Source organism: Pelobates fuscus, chromosome 1 (assembly GCF_036172605.1).
Source record: "Pelobates fuscus isolate aPelFus1 chromosome 1, aPelFus1.pri, whole genome shotgun sequence".
NCBI lineage: Eukaryota > Metazoa > Chordata > Amphibia > Anura > Pelobatidae > Pelobates > Pelobates fuscus.
The window spans coordinates 406,494,041-406,515,743 of record NC_086317.1 but is presented as its reverse complement, the minus strand read 5'-3'; the positions used below and the strand labels follow the sequence as shown (position 1 = coordinate 406,515,743).

The 21,703-nt window shown below is 39.0% G+C and overlaps 1 protein-coding gene across 2 annotated transcripts in view; it reads left to right on the top strand.

The window, feature by feature from the left end:
- The first annotated feature begins 1,857 nt into the window (after positions 1-1,857).
- The window catches only part of LARP4 (La ribonucleoprotein 4), a 31,512-nt gene continuing 11,666 nt past the window's right edge, over positions 1,858-21,703 (top strand). Inside the window, exons 1-9 of one of the 2 annotated variants that reach the window (XM_063428143.1) lie at positions 1,858-2,067; positions 7,215-7,359; positions 11,674-11,835; positions 13,570-13,657; positions 14,948-15,084; positions 17,258-17,361; positions 17,902-18,012; positions 18,816-18,869; positions 19,441-19,653. In XM_063428143.1, coding sequence (XP_063284213.1) covers positions 2,050-2,067; positions 7,215-7,359; positions 11,674-11,835; positions 13,570-13,657; positions 14,948-15,084; positions 17,258-17,361; positions 17,902-18,012; positions 18,816-18,869; positions 19,441-19,653 — 1,032 coding nt within the window. In that variant the 5' untranslated portion in view covers positions 1,858-2,049. Of the gene's footprint in view, positions 2,068-6,927; positions 6,981-7,214; positions 7,360-11,673; positions 11,836-13,569; positions 13,658-14,947; positions 15,085-17,257; positions 17,362-17,901; positions 18,013-18,815; positions 18,870-19,440; positions 19,654-21,703 lie in introns of those variants that run through there. The other variant, XM_063428150.1, reaches the window with a different exon arrangement.

The following is a 21,703-nucleotide window of genomic DNA, read 5'->3' as shown; positions in this document are numbered from 1 at the left end:
GAGTTGGACACACAGGAACAGAGGGATTGAGGGCCCTGCTCAATGAGCTTACATGCTAGAAGGAGTGGGGTAAAGTGACACAAAAGACTTCAACACCAGCAGACAATGTCACACGACACTGTACAGCACTGAGGTCTAAGGAGAATCCAGCGAGAATGCAGGATACTTCATAGAAACAGCTAATATCTCTGCAGCCGTCACTGATGACAACTGGGAGATTAAAACTTCTACGCAACTGTAGTTCAGCCCACTGTATAGTAATGTCAGGCATAGGAAAAATACTGCGACAAAATATTTCCTAGGATTGCTACAATGCCTTCCTATGGGGTAGTCCTAATACAATTGCAGCGCTCACCGCAAATGTGCATTAGTTCCCTGATGTCAGCTGACGTTGGGAGAGGAGGAGCTGAGGCAGAGCCTGACCCAGCGCTGAGGAACAACCCTTTCTGCGCTGTGGTGGAGGAGGGGGTGGCACTCTAGTGCTAGGAATACAACTTTGTATTTCTAGCACTATAGTTTCCCTTTACACATATGATCTTAAAAACTACACATTTTCTGATGGGATTCTTCCTAGCCATTCTTCTGTGTTATCAGTATCAATTCCATCCAAACTAAATGCCAATGACAGGCAGGTGAGCGGATTGGCATTATGTCAGTAGTAATATGGACATGTTGTCATCAGTATTTTGCTGCAACATGACAAAATGAAAGCACACAGAGTGCAGCTCATAGTTAGGGCATATTGCTAATTATTGTGTTTTGGTGAACCATAATGCATGCTTACCAACACTTTAAATTTTGGAGTATGAGTGGGGGTGTGACTTACTGATCATTTATGCAACAGGTATGTAAATCATAATGAATCTTATTTACACAGACCGATTTAAAAGCAACTTATTGCAGTTTAAAGACACATTACTGTGAGTGTTATTGCTGTGGAACTCTGTCATTTCCCCGGACACACCAACACTATGCTGCAAAATTTGTTGGAGCTTTCATAAATAATAATATGGACCTCCAAGGGGAAGAAAAGGACATAAGGTAAAAAAAAGGAGACACGGGGATTTGGGTTCAAAAAAGGGACTGCCCTCCTAAATAGGGTCACTTGGGAGGTATGATAAAGATATAGACCACATTAAATACACAGCTGCTTGGTGTACTATGGTCATGGTATAGGATGGAAACCAGGTGTGAAGCCTCATTGGTTCATTTATCTCTCTCTGCTGCAATAATTAATATTCTTACATCCTTTTTAGATTAACACATAGCACTGCTGGGGCGTTTAATATTCCCAGGTGCACCATTGGGCCATGTACCTACAAGGTGCCACCTGCAGTATGCAGCATTCATATGCTGCAAACTGGGCAATGGACGGAATCAAGGCATGATCCCAAAGGTACTGTGATAAAGAACATGAATGCTGTATACAGGGAGGCCCTCCCCATGTGCTGGCTCTCAGCATGCAGACGTGGTGTGTGGTCAGGAGGACATGGTGGAGCTCTCCCACCCCGGATATAGGAGTCCCATGGCAGTATTTGGAGGGTTGGTAGCTGTGTGTGTGTTTCCATCCCCCCTCCCTCCCTCTCAGAGCTGCTAGACCAGCTGCGCAGGAACCTATTTACTAAAGCTCTCCCATTCCCTGACAGCAGTCGGAGCTGATTCCTCCCCTTAGGGTGAGTGGTGCCCCCGCCTGCGGTAAAATGGCGGCTCGCGCCGTGACCTCGCTCGGACGCACGTGCTGTGATGGCGCCGCGCGCTGACCCCGGAAGTCGTTGGTGAGAGTCGCGTTGCGGGGAAGGAGCAGGAGGAAGGGAAAGGTGGGAGGTGGAGGAGGGGACGCCGGAAGAGGCCGGGCTCTCGCGCCGCAGCTCGGGGAGGGTGCAGGGGGGATTGGCCTGTGTGACAAGCAGTGCGGGGCCCGCCGCTGTCACTCACTCGTCCTTCCTCCCTCGCTCTCCAGGCCCCGGAGTGCCCTCCGTGTGTCCGTGTCACCCCGCCAGCCGTCCCAGCCGCGCCCGGGCCCCGCTCGCTCACCGTGCCGGGTGTAGGATGCTCTTGTTCGTGGAGGTGAGAGAGTGCTGAGAGAGGGCGGGAGCGGCCAGGCAGGAGGCCCCGGCCGCCATGTGACTGAGGCCGGCCTGACACAGCAATCCGTCCTGGGCCCCGGGGGGAGGGGGGCAGGCGGGGTATATCGGGGGGATATACGGGGACTCTGTGCGGCTAGGGATCCGTGTGGGGGGCTGTGTGTGGCCCGGGCCGGCATGGCAGTGGGTTGGGGGGGATGGGTCCGCAGTGACCTTTTGTCAGAGCTGATCCAGGCAGGGTGAAGGTTATCAGTGGGTAGAGGGGGGCACGCTAAGCTGGTGGCCCGCTCGCCCTCTCTGGTGGCCGCAGTGGGGGTGTGCGCTCGCAGTGCCATATGGAGCCTGCAGCCATGTGCCGGCCAGGGAGCGCTATAAATAACTCCTCCATGCCAGGCCCCAGCTGGAGCTCTGCTGCTGGCCTACTTTACTGCCAGCTTTCCTCTCCGGCAACTTGCACTAACCAGTGCTCACTCCTCAGGTGTCACATCGAACTACCCGTGTGCAATGCTATTTATTAACCTGATTCGATTATACAGGAACCTTGCACTTAACTGCGTATATCTATAATAATAACCAGTAATAATAGCATGTGGTCCCCCAGCTTGTGTGCGTGTGACTTTCAGGTGGTGTTTAAGAAGCCAGCCAGCAGTGTTATCAGATTCTGAATTTAGAATGTCACAACTCTTTTTTTTTTTTTGGGTTGTTTTAAAGTAGTTAGGCTGGTGTGTACCCAGCTGGTTTTAGTAGTAGTGCTCCTCCTCCACACGCTTTAAGCAACAAGTAATGGACACTTCCTGATAGCCCTACAGCAAGCCAAGGACACTGCTGCACACTTTCATCCATTTTGTTTCAAAAGCTTGCATGCTTTCTTGGCTTAAGCTTTTCTGGTGGGTTCAGGTTACTAAGTTAACCAAATGACTACTGGAAGTTCCGTGTGTATTTTTATTTTTTCCTTTTCATGAATTTCTTAATCGAGTCATTTCTGAAAGTGGGAGTGAACATCTTTCTATAAGCATAAGTAGTATTCAGCCATTAATTGAAATGATTATTCAGACATGCAAAAAAAAGGTATAAAGGGTCGTGTTTTTAGAATAAATCCTTGCCTTGTAATTGCATTTAGGCAGTTTTCATTTAACACTTTTTTTTTTTTTTTTTTTTTTTTTTTATAACGAATGTTGCAGTTTATTTTTGATTAAGAGTTTCTATTTCTTAGATTCAGTTTATTTACATTTTGGTAGTTTTAGAGATTCTTGTGTTTTCTTTTTGTACAAAATCAAATTACCTGACGCAACAAATAATTCACTCTTTAGAGTTCACGTATACTGTTGTGGATACGGTTTGTTTGTTGTATTGGACTGGGCTGTTTCCCGGTATGGCAACCCACTGTTTTTGAGTGCATGTAAACAGGCCAGATTACTTCAGTGCAGATGAGTCACATGCTGTACAGCACATGTAGATTGCGTTAGAACATTTATTTGAAATTGGTTTTAACATGTCCTGCTATAATTGAGTATTTGATGGAGTCTATTAATTTTCACTGTTTATTGCAACTTGATAGATGTTACTAAACAAAATGTTAATTTTATATTTACATATCTATTCATTTCTCAAGAACATCCCTATGATGTAAAACGATCACCTGCCAAGCGTGAAAAATGCTCTATAATCTTTACGTTTAAAAAGTGAAAACAAATGTGGCTAAATTTATGATTTTGAATCCAAGGTCATTACTGTTGATTTTATAACTAGAGTTCCGTGGGTTTGGGGAAGTAATAGTGTTGGGAATACCCTTTTAACAACAAGGCTATCTTTAGTATTACTTTTTTTTTTTTTTTGCCCTCCTTTTTTCGAATGATTTTCTTGGAATATTTGTGTAATAACTAATCTAAAAATCACATTGAATCTGTTGTAGGAACAATTGGTGTTCTATGGCCGTTATCAGTTCTTACAGGTCTTTCTGTGCAGATTAATATGTTTATCAATATAAGAATCTTTTTCTTGACCTGTCGGTCATTGATAGCTGCTACTCTGATGAGTTACATAGGTTTTGTCCTTGACTCTTATAGATGTTCACACAGGTGTCCCAGACTGTAGCTTACTGGTTGACTAGGCCTGTGTTTGCTCCCATAAGCTCAATGAATTCTAGATCTAATTAATGGCTGTCTTAGTTTGCTCCACCCACTCGGTGTTGATAGTGATTTTGTATGACTGTTTTTTTGTTTGTTTGTTTTTTGTTTATGTAAGGTTCATAATATGGATAAATGGTAGCTATATACACTTCTTATTGCATCAAAGCACAGAAGGCTTACGTTCTAATACTCGATGTGCAGGTCCGTAATTTTGCGTTTGCTTTACATGCTAGGGATTGCCTTTTAAAAAAGGTTGTCTTAGAAATCCCTAATGTTTTTTTTTGAACTACAGCTTCCTTGGTACTTTATCATTCTAGACACTGGTGTTTTCATCATGGGAGTTGTAGTTCTACAACATCTAGTTATCTACCAATTGGGCTCTCCTTGATTAAACTCTTAACATTGGAAGTTTCAGCTAGTATGTGATTTGTGACCACTTCCTGTGCAAAGATTAATGATGCTGAAGTTGTAAAGGTTAACACATTGAAGGAGTTTAAGCATGTGTGGGTTAGGCATAAGGTTATTTTAGCTATAAGATAATGCCAGGGACTAATGAAAGTATTTTGGAAATTGGGCAGACTAGATGGGCCAAATGGTTTTTATCTGCCGTCACATTTTATGTTTCCAAGTCACATTGTTGTTTCTTCAACTTTATTCAATAAAGTACTAATTTCTGACACACTGCAGAGTGAACAAACTTTGATATAGTGTGACCATTTGTTTTACTACCCCTTTTTGCTAGTATTATTATGCAACACTTCTCACAATAGCATTAGTAATTTATAAAAATATATGTATATAGCTATATCGGCTTTAGTACTATTCAGTGCTTGTTTATACCTGTATATCTTATTAAACCAGATAATGTCAGCACTAAATGCAAATATGAGCATTGATCAGTTATGCTACATTCTAGCAGAAACTGGTTTAATCCCACAAAATATTTTTGGATTACGTCCCTTTTTAAATATACAATAGGTGTTCTCTATAAAGAACAATTCTAGGTCACAGTTCAAGAATTAAAGCAATTGGCAAAACTATTGCATAATTGTTCCACATTTTGAACTTTGCCTGCCCCCCCCCCCCCCCCCCCCCCCATACCGCTCTTTGTAAATGACCCCCAATGTAGAGAACTTAAAGGTTAACCATGTTTGCTTTGAACATGTCTGTTACATTGGAGGGAATTAATTGTAGATTTGTTAAAAAAAAAAATTTTTTCCCCCTATGATAAACTGCATAAAGGTGTATAGGGGCACATAAATATTTAAGCTTGCATGTTTTATGCGTGTACAACTTGTGACGTTGCATCACTTGCAAATTGCCTTCAAAATCGTCTATTACAGCAATTCCCTCTTTAGATGCTAGCTTTGCAGTATTGGTGGTGGTGATATGATGTTGGTGACTATTTTTAACCACTGTTCTGAGATGCTATTTACAGTACCTGCTCAGTAATGAGCATTAAGGAAAATGTGATTTATGTGTAGCTTATTGTGAGCCATAATCCATTTTGCCCTCATGATTTAAATTTTTAAATCTATGTGGGTAGAATAAAGTTAGTTTTTGTTTCTCTTATGCTATACTGTTCCTATACTCACAGTTAGACCCGGAGTTCATGATCTGCTTGTAAATTAAGTGTTGTATGACTTAATATCATGAGTTCTTTAGCACGCTTAGTGCTTAAAGGTTAATTTGAGGGTGGCTTGTTTACTTATTTTTATATATAAAAAACAAAAGTTTAATCACTACAGAACATTTTCGTTTTGACACAGAATAGGTCTTCTTGGTTGAGTGCACCATCCCAGAAGTCCATATCTGTAATCTGAAAGTTATACTTTAAGATTAGCAATGTCAATTTTGTGTAAGTATGAAAGAGGCTGAGCATGTAAAGAGACAATTGTCTAATGAATACCATCCAAAAAAAAAGCAGATGTGGCAATGTAATGTCTAGAGTTAGATTATTGCTATAATTCTGTGTTTTGTGTACTCTATTCTGAGATATGTATATTTTATCATTGGTTAATAAAAATTTCACAATTTACCGTTGGTAGTTTAAAAATTTTACCCTCACTGCCTGCTTTCTTAGTCACCCAATATTTTTTTCTCCCCATATGACTCAGAAGGCCCATAATGTTTCACTTTCAAAGCTTTAGATAATTTTTTTTAATAATTTTTATAATATTCGATTCAAAATATAGGTGCATCTGTCACGCCTTTCAGTGGGCGGGTACACTTTTCAGGTGGACATGATGATTATGGGTGTTGCCAGCAGTTGTTGTCCTCTTTGAAGGCCAATCTGTCCCATTACATACCTACCAAGGTTGGGAGGTATGATATTATGTAGTTCAGATGTGTGTATGCGTAGTGAGACTGCAGGTACATGGTTTATACATTATAGCTACTAAGCTGCAGTTGTTTTAGTGCTTGGTGTCCTTTTAAGTTTATTTGGTATGCACCCAGCGAAGCTCTCAGCGCTGTCTTCTTCTGTACACCCTCCGTCACAGGGCAATTGCTCAGTCCAGTTACAGCCATCTCAGAGAAGATTGTGATTGGATACATTTTTGCCATCTCCGAGCACATGCACACGAACCAGTCGGAGGAGGAAGGGAGTGCTCCAATTTCTTGGGAGGATGGAGGGGATATCTAGCTTTCCCTTGCAAGTAGGGAAAAATTTTACGTCTATCAGCAGCATGAAGTGATGCACTGACTACACTTTTCTTTATGCACAGAATTGACAGGCCGGTTCAGAGTTCTGGGATCCCTATATCATGTGTGTTGGGAATGCAACTTGCCTCCAGCACACAATTGCATATGTGCAGTTTTTGTAAGCTGAAACATTGCACATACATACTCCTACTGCCATGACCACCTAAAATCACTTAAGTGGTCATTGCCATTTAAGCTCATGTGTTTTGGAGAGAAGTCGGTATAATTCTAACTCGAACAGTTTTATTTTTGTCCCTCTGTATAACATTCATAGTAAACTATTCCCATTTTTTTCCAGGTTGCATCTAAAGGTGCTGGTTTGAATCCTAATGCAAAAGTATGGCAGGAAATACCCCAAGGAACTGCTGCAGTAGCTCAAACAGTAAATGGCAGTGATGAGTCTTGGGATGATGCATCAGCCGCAACAGGAACTGACCGTGAAGGTAATGATCAATATGTTGTATATGTACAGATATAAACTTGTTACTGGGAAGTTCTAATTGTTGCAGTCTCTTTCATAAGTAGTGCTCATGTCCATGCACAGATTGGTACAAATAGTTGTTTTTTTGATTTTGAGGAGGTAGTTTGCTTGGACCCTAACTTTTTTTTTTTTTTTTAAACTTCACCACAATGGTTCTTTTAAATGAGAAATTCCAACATACAGGTTTTCTATCATCCTGTAAACGGTTTTATAAATGTTTATAACATTAGTTTGTCTTCAAAGGGACACTCCAGGCACCCAGACCACTTCTGCCCGTTGGCGTGGTCTAGTTGCCAACTCCCATCATCCTTAACCCTGCAAGTGTAATTATTAGTTTTTATAAACTGCAATAATTACCTTGCAGTGTTAAGTCCTCCTCTAGTGGCTGTCTATCATGCAGCCACTAGAGGGACGTCCTGCTTCTAAAAACAGTGTTTTAAACTACGCTGGACATCCTCGCGCTACGCATGAGGATCTCCAGCGTCGCCAGAATCCCCTTAGGAAAGCATTGAATAATGCTTTCCTGTGGGATGGTCTAATCCACGCATGCACATTGGGTCTTCCCTGCCAGCCGACGTGGTCAATCTGCATTGGATTCAGGTAAGTCACTGACGGGGTTTTAACCCCTTAAGCAACATGGGGTGGGAGGGAGGGGGACACTGCATGATTCTACAGTGGCACTGGAGAGCCCCTTTAACTTTGTTGTGCGAGAGCTTCTCCGCTCCTGAATATTTTTTTTATTTTTTGTAATGTGAGTGTGGATGTTTGGCTTTCAAACCCTATTGTATCTGATTATCTCACATTTTGTTATTCCTCTTTACTTAACGAATCCAGCTCTACAGAGCTTGTTTATGTAAATTGCAAATCCTGCTTCTTAACAGTCAGACAGCTTGGCAATGCTTTCCATATCCTTTTGGCTTCTCTTCTTGCAAGCAACACTATTTGAAATTTGAGAAATAGATGTTCAGTTCCCGTCTGACTCTGGCTTCCTATAGCTACAGTTAAAACAATTGTGCTTTTGATCACGTTTGTGATAGAGTTCAATTACCATGATTTCATCACTAAAATGCAGTGTGTGTGTAATATATTTTATATGTATATTTGTACATATACACACTTTTTAAAAAAGAAAATTTAAATCTAGAAAAACATTAATTTTGATATGTACACTTAAGGGGGAGGCTTGATATGGAAAAATAAATAAATTTAAAAAATCTTGGCCAATTCACATGACACTTAACTGAATTCTCGCAATTTTAAATACCAATGGCAAAACAAGGAAAATTAGCTTAGACCATGGCTAAGTGGAGAATTTTTCATTATCTACTATTTTTGGTTCAGTTTTGCCGTAACTTGCAAAAAATCTAGTGAATACTCCTGACAATATATCTGTTAAATGTCACCAGCAAAACTTTGCTTCCAGTTTATCTGTATTATAATGGGAACTGCTGTTTCCGAGCTAATGGCACCCAGAGAGGAACTGATCCCAAAATAACAACAGTTCTTAAAACTCCTTAAGTGTATCGACAGAAAATCCTGGCCAAATACAAACATTTACGTGGTGTGTGTGTGTGACCTCATCACTTATGTTCAGTGTCCAGGGGAGTGAAGCTGAAGTGCTCCTTTTGTGAGTGCAGTCATCTTCGTTCCTCACCTCATCCACCAGGAGCTCGTTTCACTGCTGTACTCTTTGGTCATGCAGAAAAGCCAGTAGCATCCTCCCTGAACAAAAATGCAGGAAGCATGTGATGCGATGCATCTTTCCTATAGCTGTCACCTGCAATGGCTGTGGGAATTGACAAAATTTGATGGCAGAACCTCTTCCTTTTGTCAGCCTGGACTTTGGCCAAATGGTAAAGTAGTTCCTTGTGTTAGTTCATCCATTCATTATGTATGAGATTCCAACGCAGTCAACATGAGTAATATTTTTGCTATATTCAGAGTTTCTAGTTCCCTTTTAGTTTGTATTCCCTAGCTAGAAAACTTAAACTTGCTCTATATGTGAAGCACACCGTTCTTCAAATTGCTTTCTGCAGTGTGTGCTTAATACATTTGGTAGAGATTGCATCTTGAGCTATGACACTTTAGATTTTAAGACTTGTTGGTTATTGCCTCTTCAGTTTACTTCACTTTTTAAATGCTTCTGTACGTCCAACCAGGAGTCTTGAAAAATGGGTAGTTGAGGGTGGATTAAAAAAAAAAAAAGGAAAAAAAAACAAAAACTCAACATCTTAATATCTCAATAATTGGAAATAGTGTATTTTCTTTGATTTAAATTTGTTTAAAGAAAAAAAAAGCTTTTGGTGGTTAAATCCACTGAAGATAATTTTCTATGTAACACACAGATTTTCTACTGCAGTTTAATGAAAAGCTTTTACAAGACAGATGCTCTGGGCAGCTGCCTGCCTCTTCAGTTTAGCTACTGAGCTTAACCAGGAACTAACAGGACCGGTTGTCTGACAGCCTGGGGATTGTAACAAGGTTAATTTATGAAAGTGCCAATTTCTATTGAACTGTACATTTTCTGTAAAATTTAAAAAATGAGAGCACAATCTTTACACATAACTGAAGTATTTTAGGTGTTAAGACTATAAAAAAACAAAACAAAAATAAAAACAGCAACATTTAGGCCAGTAAGGTTTTGTTGTGTATAAATAGCACAAATCCTAAATACACCACTGGGGGTAATAGTTGGCTTGTTGCAAAATTGGAAGCACGTCAGACTAGGTTTTTTGTCTTCTTTTGGATCAACAGGGAGATCATGCTCTGCTTCAGTATGTCACAGTACATGTTGGCATTCATGATTTCCCTCCATGAACTGTAGCTCCTCAGTGTCAGCAGCACTTATGCAGACCCAGACCATGACACTCGAACCACCATGCTTGACTGTAGGCAAGACACACTTGTCATTGTACTCCTTACCTGGTTGCCGCCACACACGCTTGACACCACCTGAACCAAATAGGTTTATCTTTGTCTCATCAGAACAGAGGAAATGATTCCAGTAATCCGTGTCCTTAGTCTGCTTGTCTTCGGCAAACTGTTTACGGGCTTTCTTGTGCATCATCCTTGAAGAGGCTTCCTTCTGGGTCGACAGCCATGGAGACCAATTTGATGCAGTGTGCGGCATATGGTCTGAGCACGGACAGGCTGATCCCCCACCCCTTCAACCACTGCAGCAATGCTGGCAGCACTCATACGTATTTACCAAAGTCAAGCTCTGGACACTGAGCATGTGCACTCAACTTCTTTGGTCGACCATGGCGAGGCCTGTTCTAAGTGGAAACTGTTCTGTGAAACCATTGTGTGGTCTTGCCCACCGTGCTGCAGCTCCGTTTCAGGGTTTTGGCTATCTTCTTATAGCCTAGGCCATTTTTTTTTTTTTGTAGAGCAACAATTATTTTTTTTATTTTTTCCTCCCCAGATCCTCCGTTCTTTACCATGAGGTACAATCTTGAACTTCCAGTGACTCCAATTTGGAAATTTCCACTTTGGGTTATACTCTCTTTTGTTGCCAACGGTTTAGACAGTAATGGCTGTGTGTGGAGTTATTTTGAGGGGGCAGCAGTTACTGTTATACAGGCTGTACACTTACTACTTTACATTGTTGCAATGTCATTTCTTCAGTGTTGTCACCTAAAAAGATATAATAAAATATTTACAAAAATGTGAGGTGTGTACTCACTTTTGTGAGATACTCTATTAATTGAGCTGTCCAGACGGTTTCTTTTATTGGAGAGTTTGGGTTTTTTTTTTGTTTAATTAAAGGACCACTTGTAGATTATGAATGTCCAGTTTTCTGGATATGAAAGAGTTGCTAGTTATACATGTATGTGAATGTGTAATGCGTGTTTGATACGTTGATGCACTCTAAGCTGCTTGCATGGATGGGGCAGTAAGACCAATAATGGAGCTCTGCCTGGCTCCTCTTCAGCCTCTTGCATAATAAAATGGTAATTTCTGTGATATCCATCAAACATTCGATCTTGAAAGTGCAACAATAGTAGATGAATGCTGGGCTAACGATTCCCAGTGGATGTGCATTTTATTGATTAGGCTTTAAGTGTCCCTGTTTAAGGTATGTGAGCATGGCTAATTGTAAGTGATATTGAAAATGTTGCCTGGATTCTAACTCCTAAGCAAATATGCCAAGACCTGCTGTAAATTGCCACATCGCTTTAGTTTTACAGTAAAGGAACGAATACTTTCCTTTTAACTGATTGCTATAATTCTTAATGTAACAAATATATATATATATCTTTTTTTGATCATGTAGGTAATTTAGAAAATCTAAGTGATACATCCAAACAGTTTGAAGTCATGTATTCCCCTACTTGTGAGACTAGCAGAAATGGTCTTAACGTGGAAGAGGCAACTGCAAATGGAATGGATTTAATGGTACCAGACGAACTTGGATATCAAGTGTTTGAAGTTTCAGGTGAGTTAATGTATACTTCTATTAACTGCAAGTTCTGAATTCCAAAAGATGTGTTCTGGCAGAGCATTTAAAATATTTTCTAGTACAGTCACTTTTTTTGATAGACAAGAACAAGCACAAGACAAAAACAATTTGTTGCTGACATTTTATGCAAGTCCTTTCCCTATTTTTTAGTCTTTCAGCCATTGTGTTCAAAAGACTATATTCCTTTTTTAACTGCAGCATATTTAATAGCACTTTCAAATAACCCTCCAGAAACTGACCTAGTTCACTGCACCAAATAAGCATTTTACATATGATTTCATCAGGGCTTAAAATGCCAAGTCCTTTGCCACTAACCAGGCTATTAAAAGTTACAACTGCAAGCCTGGTGGGTCCCTGTTACTCACTTGGTGTGAATTTTTACTCTTTGGGGCTGAATTTTTACTCTCTAGTGGCGAGTGGAAATTTTGAGCCCATATCTTTACAGGAAAGGATTTATACAGAAATTGATCTTTATCGTTGTATAGATAAGAATTACTGACGTGATAGAATTTCATGTATACTTTTATTAGGTCAATCACTAGCAATTGCTGTTTTTTTTTTTTTTTTTTTTTGTATCGGTATCAGCCGATAATCACGGGCAATACAGACAATGAATAAGTGGTCCGGCGCGTCCATAAGGCGGCACAAGCAGCCGCCTTATAGCACACCGGCCTGGGGTGGGGGCTAGGTCAGAGTGACTGGCAAGAAGTGGGCGCACAGCGCTCCCTCCTGCCAGGCACTCTGTGTAGCGTGGCAGAGCAGTGCGCACCGCGGTACAGGAACTTGTTTCCTGTACCCGGCCGAACTGAAAGGAAGTGCTCAGTGAGAGCACTTCCTGTCAGTCTGGCCGGGTACAGGGTAAATAATCTCCTGTATCGCAGTGCGCACTGCTGCGCTCTGCCACGCTACCAGGAGGCCGAGGGGAGAGAGGGGGTGGTAGAACACGGTGGGGTTGGTAAGGAACGCATTAAGAGTTTTAGCAATGCACGTTAGGTTATGCGTTTAGTACAATTGTATACCTTTTTTTTTTTTTGCGCTCTTTATTTGGTATTGATCTAACTATTAACAAGATAATATGCCTGTGCCAGATTTGTGCAAAAGTTTACCTGTAGAGATTTGTTGCCTGATTACCTGCATACACACTAGCTGAGGAGTCTGCTCGGCGATATCTTTGAAGGTAATTAAAGTTAGGATTTGTTCATTTTGGTAGTGCCTGGCAGCACACTGTAAATTTAGGGTTACAGTGAGGGTTAAGTTGGGGTTTAGGCTTAATTTCGCATAACCCCCTATTCTTATTTTAACAATGTGATATTAAATGTAATTCTATATATGTAACACTAACTGTAAACAAACTTTTAACAAATCTCCAAATTTAAATAATGCCCTAACTTAAACACTAACCTTCTCACTAATTTGTAACTCTTGTGCTGTGTTGCATCCTTTAACTAAACCTCACCAAAACACTACTTTTACAAACATTGGTGGTGTCCTTGTGGTGCTACTTATGTCATGTCCCAATCTTTGTTACAAAAGTGTTTTGTTTTTTTTCTCTCAAATATTTTATTAGCACGAATGATGAAATTACAACAATACAACTTGCTTACATTCATAATTTGAGTAGGGCTGACTGATATTAAACAATATTCAGTCAAGCACAGTGTCATACATCTTGACTCAAAAGTATATTTCTCTTTTTATTTTTTTTATAAGGTGATGGAAATTCAACCGTTTCAGAGGGTGTTTCTGGAGAAGACTTGAAAGAATGTCTCAAGAAGCAACTTGAGTTCTGTTTCTCAAGGTAGGTTGTCTGTAAGACTTGCTAGGTCATTGTTTTCACGCGCTTGTCCTTGTTGATAAACTGGAATTGCTGTTTTTTTGTTTGTTTTTTTAAACATCAGAAACAATATGGGCTCAACCTCCTTCAGCTAAGAGAAGAATCACTAGATACCCCCTCCCCAATAAGCATACAGTTGTTTTTCGTGTTTTGCTTCAGATGAGAAACGGATCACATGGGGGAGGTTTTTTTGTTCGTTTGTTCTTGGAAATGTAAAGGTGTTGTAAAGATTGTGGCACCATTATAATTTCAGTTATGTTTAAAGGAACACTATAGTCACCTAAATTACTTTAGCTAAATAAAGCAGTTTTAGTGTGTAGATCATTCCCTTGCAATTTCACTGCTCAATTCACTGTCATTTAGGAGTTAAATCCCTTTTTCTGTTTATGCAGCCCTAGCCACACCTCCCCTGGCTATGATTGACAGAGCCTGCATGACAAAAAAAACTGGTTTCACTTTCAGACAGATGTAGTTTACCTTAAATAATTGTATCTCAATCTCTAAATTGAACTTTAATCACATACAGGAGGCTCTTGCAGGGTCTAGCAAGCTATTAACATAGCAGGGGATAAGAAAATCTTAATTAAACAGAACTTGCAATAAAGAGCCTAAATAGGGCTATCTTTACAGGAAGTGTTTATGGAAGGCTGTGCAAGTCACATGCAGGGAGGTGTGATTAGGGTTCATAAACAAAGGGATTTAACTCCTAAATGGCAGAGGATTGAGCAGTGAGGCTGCAGGGGCATGTTCTATACACCAAAACTGCTTCGTTAAGCTAAAGTTGTTCAGGTGACTAGTGTCCCTTGAAGGTTCCTATCAAATCCCCCTGTATATGTGAAGCAGCAAATGTCCTGTTGTACCACTTATTCTCATATATTGATAAAAGATTTAATATTAACGTTAATCCCCTTTCCCATGAAGTAACTATTAAGAATCTTGCATGGAAGTGGGCATATTTAGGCACCTTTTTCTGAAATGGAGGATGACTAGGCAGACACTTGACTCAAATTCAGAGCATCACAATTATGTAGATATGCAACGTGTTTGAAGGCATTTTAAATAGCGTTTCGTGAGGTTTAGCTGATCACTTCTTGCATATGATTGGCCATAATTCCAGCATGTTTCCTGATTTTGCTTATTTAACTGTTGGAACTGGTTTACTGGTGTTGTGTTTCTGTGACTATTTTGTGCAAACTTTAATTTCTTAATTTAGTACTGGCTAGATAACATGTAGTCTTTTAAACTTTCTTTCAGAGAGAATCTTTCAAAGGATCTTTATTTGATGTCACAAATGGACAGTGATCAGTTTGTACCTATTTGGACGATTGCAAACATGGAAGGAATCAAGAAACTTACAACTGACATGGATCTCATTCTAGAAGTATTGCGTTGTAAGTATGAACACTTTAATTATTTCACCTGGCATTTGGGTACAGATGCTTATCTGCTCCAATGCTTTCTAAACATGAAGTGTTCATGGAGAATAAAGTGTTTAAAAAATTCTATAGTTACAGAATATGCCTATTCATTTTTGTAAACCTGCTTGAGCGTTGTATCTTTTTATGACACCAACATGTATGTATTGCAAAGAGAAAATCTTTATGAAATACTCATGTTGAGTGATCAAATTTTCAACGCAAATCCCCCCCCCCCCCACCTCTTGAGACCGTTGTAGGAAACGTCATCTTCTGCATTGCGAAAGTTGCTTAATGGAGGATGCAGCTGTCATGCAGGATTCTGTAGTCATTTGTGACTTGCATGCGTAAAAGTAACACACAAGTTCCTAGTGGATAATGCCACAGGAGCTGATTTAAAGATGGTGCACCTGCAAGGCAGAACTTTTGAATATATATCTCCCATCCTCACCCCAGCTTCCTCCTGAGCCACCACACAGTGAATGGGAAATATGCAAAGGTGACAGACCTTTTTAAACTCCACAGAAACTGATGCCGAACAATGATTTGAAAACACTTCCAAGAAAACAACCCTACTCCTATCAGACCTTTTCATTTTGGTAGGGGGCGTTGGCTTAGGCCCTTTCAACTAATTTTTCTTTACAGAAGTATCACAGAGCAAGTCTGGACCACATTGTATTAAAGTATGCATGCCACATTTAAGCCCCCTATACTATCCCTCAGTTCTGTGCTTAGGAATTCAAAGCTGCATTTTACATGTTCCTTTTGTTTTGAGATCAATTTTTATATATCTATATCTCTACCTCTGTCAAGTATCCAACATGTAATATGAAAAAATACATTTATTGAAGATAGAAGAAACATTGTACGTAGGAAAATAATTTCTCAGTCCCTTTCAAAGTAGGCTTCTTGAGACCTCACACAGTTCTCCCAGCTTCTATTCCACTGTTCAAAACACTCAGCAAAATCCATTTGTTGGAATCGCCATCAACTGTTTAGTTGTATTTACCGAAATCTCTTCCCTTTAAAGTTATTTTAGCTTTGGGAAACAGAAGTAGCAGGGCAGCAAATATTTAAACAGGTTCTCAACCATTTTTTAAGAGTTTATTACACTTTATTTGCACTGCACTCATTGCATCTTTGCCGAAAGCCTTCTCTATCATCCATATAGTTTCTGCCGAGGAATGTTCAAGCTTAACACAAAATTTGATGCAGATTTGTTGATGTGCTTGCTCGGTCATACAGCCTCTCGGTACACATGCTCACTCAACGACTTCCAGCACCCACAGTGTAAAAGTACAATACTGTGAAGTCGCCATTGTACACACGTTTGGCTGCAAGGTTACATCGCACAAACCATTCTTGTTTAGATTAACAATGGCTGGATTTTTTTCTAGTCATACAGTGTGTGTATGTCATTTATTTGTGGGACACAAAAGGCCGTAAGCTGTCAGAAATATATAGGAAATATACGTAAGTTAGAGGGCTCACTTAATTAATTGGTTCAGAAAAGTGATCTGAAAACTTTGAAGTGGAGGATGAGGTACGTGCTGCTGCTGATCAAGATATGGTTACTGGTTAGAGGTCTAGTTCCTAACACAACTCCAGGCTCCCGCTTTTTATATATGCCTGTATATGTTGTAACTTGTTACCTCAATTATAAATTGGATATTTTGCACATTTGTGGATATCACCACAGTTACCAATCTAGTGTGTATGTGTGTATAATATATATGTGTGTGTGTGTATAATATATATGTGTGTGTGTGTATATATGTGTGTGTGTGTGTGTATATATGTGTGTGTGTGTGTGTGTGTGTATATATATATATATATATATATATATATATATCTATATATATATATATATATATATATATATATATAGATTATTATGTGCGTTACCCACAATGTAGTGCCTTGGTTATTTTTGGGGGGGGTTTCATTATTGGTATCAGGGATTTGAAATTTTTATCATTTAATATAAAGTTGATGCATTTTTTTTTTTTTTATATTAAATGTAACCGTCTAATGTATCTGATTTGTGAATGCTATAAATACATATAGACACGTGTGTGTGTGTGTATGAGAGAAGTGTACATTTGTTTATACTGGTTAAAAATTACATTCATCCTATTTAATTTTTTAGCTACTCCTGTGGTGCAGGTTGATGAAAAAGGCGAGAAAGTGAGACCAAATCACAAACGATGTATCATCATCCTTCGTGAGATCCCTGAAACTACTCCTGTGGAGGTATTTCTCAATTTTGTTCATTTTTTTCTGTGATTGTGTCTTTTATTTTTGCAATGCAAATGTAGCAACTTGGTGTTATACACACACATACACACACACACACACACACACAGCTGCTGCAGTTTTATAAATGATTTACCTGATTACACACTATATCCGTGTATATACAAGTGCTCCTCAGAAAGGTGTGGAAGATATATTAAATGATAACATGTAGCGTTACAATGTCACAGCTGGACACTATGGCAGCCCATCTCTGCTTGAAAAACCTGTGGGTGGCCTTTGTGTTTCAAATACTCTCCTATACAAGCTGATGCTCTTTAAATTTTATCCTAGCCTTGAAATTGGTTTGGGTGACATGAAGAAAGATGGGTGCTTATCATTCACCATCATCTAATGATTAGTTTATTTCTATATTATGATGTTTTAGGAGCACAAAATATTGTGTTGTGCAGGATAGTTCATGCTTTGCTCAGAAAAGTTTTACATTCCCATTGACAAAAAAAATAATTGAATTAACCAATTATGTTTTTGTTTCAGGAGGTTAAAGCACTATTTAATAATGAAAATTGTCCCAAAGTAATAAGTTGCGAATTTGCTCATAATAACAACTGGTATGTTACATTCCAGTCTGATACTGATGCGCAACAGGTGAGACCAATTTAATTTTTTCCTGGGATAGTTTAAAGGCTGGTTTATGTTTAAGGCTTGATGGTTGTGGATTTGTGTAAGTCTGTAATCTCAGCTCTGTAAATGAAAGGGAATGTTTTAGAGGAATTTTCAGATTTAAGGGACACTTTAGGTATCTTTAACTGTGCTCACTCCATCTATTATGGTGTGTGGATATTCCCTTTTACCTTCCACATAGTTATTGTAAGTAGTGTAGCTATTTACACAATTCACTGCAGATATATATCTATATCTATCTCTCTTTTCTCTGTTAGGCTAAAAGTCTAGATTTCCTTCTTTGACTGTAATTATTGTCATTTATATACCGTCAACCTATTTCTTTGCGCTGTACAATATTGTAAGAGGTGGATTTAGGGATTTAACAAATTATACTACTACAAAACTTTCCAGGAACAATAGGTTGAAGAGGACCCTGCTCAAACGGGCTTACAGTCTAGAGTGTAGTAGTTATGGTGCTTGGAGTGTTCCTTTAAGGTGATATGTGCACATTTAGCATCTAGGGTGGACCCAATGTATATGCACCTTTTGCCAACAGACTAGAAAAATCTTAACTAAACTATTTAAATGTAACAAATTCCAGCACAACATGATTATAAATTGTTCACTAAAGTAATACTGAACGTGGAACACACGTAAATGTTTTTTTTTTTTTTTTTTTTTTCTTTCTTACAAAATAAAAATAAGTAGGCATCAAAACATGCCATCAGAATTAAATCAGCTGGGTCTTTTAAAAGTTATGCGTTTTAAAACTATTTCTTCTTCAGGCTTTCAGATATCTACGAGAAGAAGTTAAAACATTTCAGGACAAGCCAATCATGGTAAGGTTTTTTATTTTTAATGTAACTTTTTTATCATGACACCCGCTTTGAGTGGATGCTGTCAAAAAGGATCATGTTGCAACAGATTGTTGTAAATAAGTTCATATTTTCAGAGCCCTTGCTACCCTGCATCTTGAATTATTACCTTGGTTTTTATTTTATTTTCCATTATTATCAGACATATTTATTTTTTATCATTTAAAATTGTAAGTAAATATATTTGTAGAATTGGCAATTCTTTAATGTAAAAGCTCTCTCAACAGTATAGGAATCGTTTCTCATAGCATAGGCTATTGTGCTTAGAGTACTGTGAGGCATATGAGTGTATTGCCTGCTGCTTCTACTTTCATTCTAACAGCAGATAAAGCACGTGCTTTTAGCCTTCGCATAACTGCTTTAACTTGAGAAGATTGCAGCTTGTATTACACTCTCGGTAGTTCTTGTAACTGAAAGATAGCTGTCTGGATACGTCCTTGTAGTTTTTAACAGGCCAGTCAGTTCTCCAATTAGACACATTTGAAAGTATGAATGTTTGATAGCAGTCTAAAACTGGTGCTTATGTTCTCAACAGGCGAGGATAAAAGCCATCAACACATTCTTCGCAAAGAATGGATATCGAGCAGTGGATTCCAGCGTGTACTCTCAACCAGTTCAGACACAAGCACAGTTTGCCTCTCCACTGTTTATGCAGCCTGTATATAGTCCACATCAACAGTACTCCATTTATAACATTGTGCCTCAGACATGGTCTCCAAACCCAGCACCTTACTTTGAAACACCACTGGTAAGTGTTTTATTTTGTTACAGTCTTATGTTTTCAATGAGTACAAACTGTCCCTTACAGGGACAATCACTTGTAAGACAAAAATTAAGAGTAGCATTAGAGTAATCAGGTCCAGAGAAAGGGCATAATGTACACTGACTTAACTGCCAACATCTTTTGACGAAAACACAGTGTGAAAGTGAAAAGAGCTAGTGGGGAAAAATGATGGAGGAAAGAAAAAGGAATGTTGCTCCATATATATTAAAGAATGTTTTTGGATTTCTTTGGTTCTCAAGTTATGGACTACTCTTTCTATGAGTAATTACCAATGTTTGAGCAGTGCTAAAAACTAGCAGTCCCTTGTTTACAGACAACTCCAATTTTTTTTTTTTTTTGTAATTTGTCTTTCCATTTTAAACAACCTTGCTTGCTATATCATTTTCCAACCGAGATATAGGAGTAGAGAAGAATCAAGTATTCTGGAAATTCCATTGTATATGACCTTTAAACTTCTGTAGCATTGTAAATATTTTTTTTATGAATTTACTCGGATTAGTCTGTGTCAAAGATGTGGATTCAAATATCTTGTTTCATGATCAACCTTATGTAAAACATTTTGCTGAAACCCCAAGAATAGCTAAACACTATAGATGAAGGATTGGATTTCGAAATGCCTGCATAAATGTGGTTTTGTCTGTTCCCCAGCTTCATCTTTTCTTTTCTTGGTGTTCATGCACTGTATTTTGCATTGTTCTCGTTGTCTTCTGAAGTCCAAAGGGCAGCTCAGGCTTGGACCCTCATGTTTATTACTAAGAGGGATTTCTGCCTTATTTTATTGACTAGCCCGAAAGCTGAAAGAGACTGCTGTTGCATCTCACTTACTAGCCTGAAAACCAAAATGTATGTTTGTTGCTCCGCTATCTCAATTGCACAGATGGACGTGCTTGCATTTGTGTATTGGGCTTAATTTGTGCCTTGTTTGTGGTAAGCCATATCTATAGGAAATTGCAACAGATTAACATTTAATTATTTTATGTTAAAGAGCATGATTCCCTTTTTTTCCTCTCCTCTCATATTTATCTGCTAAAATGGCCTATAAGTTACTTTAGGCTGTAGGAGGTGCTGAGCATTTTCAGTCCTTTTGCATAGATGCAAATTGACAGAGTGGGTATGAGAGAAATTGGTTTCTCTGCAGTGTGTGACAACGTGCTTAGTCATGGGGGAAATGTCTTATGTTTACTAGCACAAGCAATTTAGTCTCTTTATCAAGGAAAGGCACTGCAAACAGGTCTATGCTTGCCTCTGGCTTCTATGCAGCTACACTGCCCCTTATTATAACGCAGTGTAGTACGTATATCGTCACAGTACTGCAATTATTAAAGTATAGTACTCAAAGTTCTGAAATGTCATTCAGTTATGTATGTTCGTGTCCCTTCTTCAAATGTCTTCTGTTCTAATGTGAAAATCATATACAAATATGACTCCCATGCATCCTTGCTTTAACTGTGCAGTGCCTCCCTAGTTATATATTTTCAAGCCTCACCCTTTTTAAAGGTTGTGGATTGGCATTGCCAAAGCTCCCATCATCAATGTTTGTCCTTAGAGCTAGAGTTGTGTGATTCGCTACCAGTGCTAGTCTTGATAATTACATGCCTTCACATCTCCCTGGAAACACTGTAATATTGAGGCAAAAGTCCAATGCACTACCCCTCCTTTGGTTTATAGGTTAAGGCATTGTCCTCTGGCCACACCTTATTCTGTTAGGTGTTGAACTCATTCACAGTATGAGATTTATTCTCTTTAAGATTGATATAGTGCTTTTGCTGCTGTACTTTTGTACTACAACCTGTTTTAAGGTTTTTTTTGGAGGGTGAGGGTGTGGATGGGGTTAATACTTTACTTTACTACTGTCATCTTTAAAACCTGAAAATAAATTGTCAAAGCAAACGTTCTTGTGCAGTGATGGCTACCCTTTGACACATTGTCTGTTTTGGACTATGAGTACTCTTATCAGCCTGCCAATTGTGAAAAGTAGTCGGCAAAACAGCAATTCTAGAAGCTTGCAGACAAT